Source organism: Ipomoea triloba, chromosome 13 (assembly GCF_003576645.1).
Source record: "Ipomoea triloba cultivar NCNSP0323 chromosome 13, ASM357664v1".
Classification (NCBI taxonomy): domain Eukaryota; kingdom Viridiplantae; phylum Streptophyta; class Magnoliopsida; order Solanales; family Convolvulaceae; genus Ipomoea; species Ipomoea triloba.
In genome coordinates, this window is record NC_044928.1 from 30,854,070 (window position 1) to 30,859,509 (window position 5,440).

General features: G+C 34.6%; 1 protein-coding gene across 1 annotated transcript in view; it reads left to right on the top strand.

Moving 5' to 3' along the window:
• LOC116001480 (protein RKD1-like) overlaps nt 1-2,697 on the top strand; it is a 3,365-nt gene extending 668 nt beyond the window's left edge. Inside the window, exon 3 of the mRNA XM_031241352.1 lies at nt 2,551-2,697. Within this exon, the coding sequence (XP_031097212.1) occupies nt 2,551-2,697 (147 nt within the window). The remainder of the gene's footprint in view (nt 1-2,550) is intronic.
• The last annotated feature ends 2,743 nt before the right edge of the window (nt 2,698-5,440 follow it).

Here is a 5,440-nt window from a genome sequence, read left to right on the forward strand (position 1 = left end):
CATATTAATCCCATAATTTTGATAAGCATATCAAAACATTTATAGCAAATGGGATAAATCATATGGCATATATTTATAAACCATAATGGAGCAAATTGAGACAAAAACAATTGTCACATAATATTCATATATATACATCATTATATAATATATGAAATGGTGATCTAAAAAGTGTGACAATATTCAATTATGCTCTCAAAATTTAATCATCAAACAAATATATGGACTATATTCTTGTCTAAAACATGCCATAATAATAATTCTAGGAAATATGATCAATTCCTAATAATATTTCACTAGTGCAATGAATAATCATTTGCACATAATTGTCATATATATGGCATTGATAATATTATATCATATTTAAAATATGAAGGAAGCAAACCTCATCGAAGTATGGTCAAAATCTCCGATATAATTCTCCCTAATCATTTTCAGTCGTGCTCCATAATTAATGTATTTAACCAGTTGCGAATTTTGAATCTGTCAATCGGATTAGCTTCCAGGAGACACAATCAAGTTTGATGTTAACAGGATTAGTCACGGATGGCCTAATTCCAAACATCATTAATAATCAATTATAATGTGGTGTATGAGCACATGGCTGATATACGTATTATATTAATAAATAATATAATAATAATAATAATAATAATAATAAAAGTGAAAGATCAGCAATTTCATTATGCATACAGCATACTGTAGAGAATCTCCAGGTTCCCCACTTGCTTTATTCCTTTCATTTTAATAATAATAATAAGAATAGTAAAAGCATACCCGTGAGCCGTGATTTTCATCTCTAACTTCACCTGTTTGTCCGTAACCGAGAAGGAAGAGAGAAAGAGATATACCAGAAATGGTGATGGCGCCGGCGGCAGTGGGAGGCGACGGCGAGTGACCAAGGTAGCCGGCGACAGGTGGCTGTGCGGTGTGCAACGTGGACAGTACGGCGTCGACGGTGGTGGACGACGAGCCATGGAGAACGTTGGCAGTGGTGCTTTCATTTTTTTTTCTTGGCTCGTCGGAAAAGTGGTGGAAGGTATTGTTGTGGGTTTGGGTAGAGCACTCGTGCTGATAACGTGTTGTAAATAATATTAATAATAACTATGATAGTGATAATATGAAATGAAGAAACTGAAATGGAAAACACCGAAACTAGAAGAAGGAAGAAGCACTTTCATTGATGTTTCTGAGATGATTTTACAAGGAGGGGAGGATGGTATTTATAGTGCCAGGAAATCAATAAATAAATATTAATTGCACAGGAATGGTTCACATGTGTTGCTTAGCTCTGCTGGTTTTGTCAATGCCTAGATGCTCCTGCCGCCCTAAGGTCACAGGATCGATTCCCCCTAGCTGATAGCTTTTGTCTTCATCTGGGACTAGCTTCATCTAGCTTTCCAGGAAACATTTAGCTATTAAATGTTCTCCCTTTAATCATCAATGGTAGCAGTAGCAAAGTGGATTAAGCCTCGAGTTTTAAGCAAGAGGTCCAAGGTTCGAATCATAGCTTGGACATCCACCATTTTGTTTTGTTTCATAACACTATTGAGCTCAGGCATTCAATGATTGTTTGTTCCAAGTGGGAAAAAATATCAATAATTGAGTAGCCAAAATTGAATTGTCAAGATCTTTATTTTCACGTCCGTTTTTGGATGAAATATCTGACTAACTGACCCGGCCTTTTTTCCATTTTTACTTAAGTAATTCAGCTTTAACTAGCTAATCTTAAGCTCACAGGACACGTCTCTAAAGTATGTAACTGAAAAGATAAATTGTGAGTCCCGCAATCAACGTTCAGACTCTAATTTTCATGCACACATAAGGAATTCAATTCACACATTATACTATCATCCTTAACTTTTTTTTCAATTCGGGTTTCTAGTGGAAGTGGCCGGGGTTCATCGATCTTAATTTATGTTTTAATGTTTAATATTTGTGTTTAGCTTGTGAGTAGTGTGTACTGCTATTTAATTTATATTTACATGTGTGTACTGTTATTTGTGTCTACTCGTCTTTCTTTTTGTTGTTTTGAAAAAAAAAAAAATTAATTTGATGGTAGGTTGGGTATGTTGTTGTTTGGAATAGAAAGTTTGTGCTTTTCAGATGCTATGAATATTTATGAGAAGATGGGGAGTTTATGCTTTGAAAATTTGAAAAAAAAAACAAAACAAAACAAAACAAAACTGAAAAATTCTGGATAAAACAGCGAAAAGAAAAAGAGAGAAAAGATTGAGAAAATGGTGAAAGGAAAGGAAAGGAAATAATAAGGGAGTTATTGATGATTTGTTATGATGGTGGATTGTGATTGATACATAAGACAACTAGCTTAATTTTTGTTTAAGATTATAATCGTCTACTGAAATATGCTCAAAATTTAAATGAGAAACCAAACAAGCTACTCTAATAAGCCATAAATGTCTTGACTTAAAGATTCAAAATTGAATGATATATATTATGAGTTAATAATATGCTAAATCCAACCTTAATGCATGCTTTAATGAATGTATAAGTGAAACAATAGAATAAATATTTGACAAATATAAATAGGATGGAGAAATGATGTTGCCGGGAAATCCAGCTTCGCCTCCGCCGTATCTCCACATTGCAACGCCAACAACCGCCGCCAACCGTCCTCGAACACCTCAATGCCATGGTGTTGTCCTCTCAACGGAGAACCAAAGCCGCTTGTTCTAGACGAGGAATGGCGACGGAGAACACACCGGCGACCTTCAGGAGAATTAATATGCAAAATATATACCAAGAACTCCATGTATATAAAACAAATTAATTGTTGATTTTAGGCATAATAATCAACTAGGCAAAGATTCTACAGGCTCTGATACCAAATGTTAGATATAAAATAATCTAATCATACAAAATAATCTACAAGAAACCTAACATCTCCTAGTAGCGGAAGCGGAAGCCGTTGATAGCGGAAGCGTAAACAGTTGATCTCCAGCCACAGTTGATATGTGATGCTGCCATAGTTGATCTGATGCCTCTTGGACGGTAGACCGTTAGCCATATTTGACTCACACTTAATTAGAATCCTAGATGGTGTAATGGTGTATTAGTGTCTACTGAGTGAGTTGTATAATTAACGTGAAGTGTATGTGCTATATAATGAAAATCTTGTATCCCATCAATCCAGTTTTATATTAGGCACACAGTAGTTGAATAACAACTTTAGTTATTTAGTCCAACCAAATTACTTAATAAACCTAATCAACTTATCCACTTAATTAATACCCTAATATATAATATATAATATTAGCGAAAATCTTACAATAGCGGCAGGGAAGTACTGTTTTCGAGTGATCAAGGCAAATAATAGAGCTTTCAGCCAGGTTGTGCCGGTTTTTTGGAGGCTACATAGCATAATATCATAATCTTGAGCCTGGAAGTGTTTTTGACATCTTAGAGCACCTTTCAAGTGAATGGAACCCAGCCAAAAGCCTTTGTAGTTGTATATATGTGGAGTGATCCAACCTTTCTCTTTGGGTAGCGAATCCATCAATTCTTTGAGATATTAGATGGTGCGCCCATGGCTAGCTGCGTATTTGGAGGTTATTGTGTGAGGTTTGTCTCTGCAAATTGTTGTCGCTAACCACAAATTAAAAATTATAATTGCCAAATGTGTGGGCGATGACAATCAAGAAACCCAGTCTTTACGACATTACTTGAAAGTCTGCACCCGGTAAACCTTATTTCACGATATCAGCAGTCAAATGGTCACAAGGAGATCAACTATTTTAAGTTATTCATAACTCAACCAATTTGTCTAGATTGCTCCTTAATTATGCATACTCCTGATGAGTTTTCATCGGATAGTACATTGATTATGCCATAAGTTTCAAATTACTCATACACTATCAATTCATAAAATTAGTTCTTCGATACTGCAAAATTTTACTATTTTTGCAATTAATAAAATTGGTTAGGTAAGGAAAATCGAATTAACGACAAATTGTGATTCTGTATCTTAAAGATTGATTTGGTATTCATAATTAAATCAATATATTATAAACTTTGTCATTTTCATCGTTTCTTATCGTCTTTACTTTATCATTATATATCATATTGTCATAAACCATTAAAAACTCATATCTTCTGTCAATGCTTATTTATTTATTTATTTATTTATTTATTATTATTATTGTTATTATTATTATTATTAAGAAGAAGAAGGAGACCTTCTGGGTCGCCTTCTCCGGTGGGGAGTCGACCCAGATGGTGTGAGAAGGCGACCATCTGTGTCGTCTCCTCACTGGAGAAGGCGACCCACAAGTTTCCTTCTCTGTTGAGTCACCCGCGACCGTTGATGGTTGCCGCTGACTTTTGTGTCGGAAATATGGCTTGAGTGTGCTGGAAATTTGACCGGAATCCTAGTAACTTGTGATCACAGGTCACTAATCAGTTTTTGAACTTTTTTTCCACCAAAATACAATGTTGATGGATTTAATTGCTACTTTAAAAAGTGTAGGGCCTAATTGACTTCTTAGGTAAAGTTTGAGAGTTTATTTGGTCCTTTTTCCACTAAAATGTGACAAACTATTTTATGGTGGACTAAAAGTGTCTGATCCCTAATAAGTCTATGACTAAAAAAAAGAATTAAATCATTGCAAAAATGGTAAAACTTTGCAGTATCGAAGACCTATTTTAGATTAATTGATAGTGGATGACCAATTTAAAAATTATGACATAATCAATGCAACATGTTCAATATTAACCGGATGAAAACCCATCAAGATTGTGCATAATTGGGGGGAAGGGGAGGGCGGTGCAACCCCAGACAAATTTGTTAGAGTGTTAGCCTGATAATCACAAGATTACAAATTTGACTCCTAGTGAGTAGTGCACTATATTGACCTTCTTGTTTTGAGCTGGTCAGCTATAGATAACTTAATTATGTCGGTTTACCTAGTTGTGATCGTATTTTGACTAAGATCGCAAAGCAATATTTACTCAATGCATACTTTCGAGTAGTGGCTGACTGGCTGTCACTTTCTCTCAGTACTTTTTTTTTTAAAGTAGGCATAATTGAATCGAACAAAACTAAGGGTATGTTTGGTTGACATGTTTAGCTATCAGGAATGGGTATCAATGTCATTGTTATTGTTTGGTGGACAGGTTTATAGAATACTACTATGAGTTTTTATTATCCCCTTAATTGCAAAACTCATTCCTTAATAAAATAAGGGTTTCATTTTTTCCTCCCAACTATTAATAATCATTTTCATTCCACCGTACTACCAAACATGCAAAATACTTTTATCAAAACTCATTGTCATTACCAAGTATTTGATATTCCATATACAAACCAAACACACCAAAATCATTCAACCCATTGTAGTCAGTTTATTATGACAAAATTGAAAGTGACAAAAAAAAAAAAAAGAAACAATAAGGGTTTTGTGCATATGGTATGTGGGTTTGA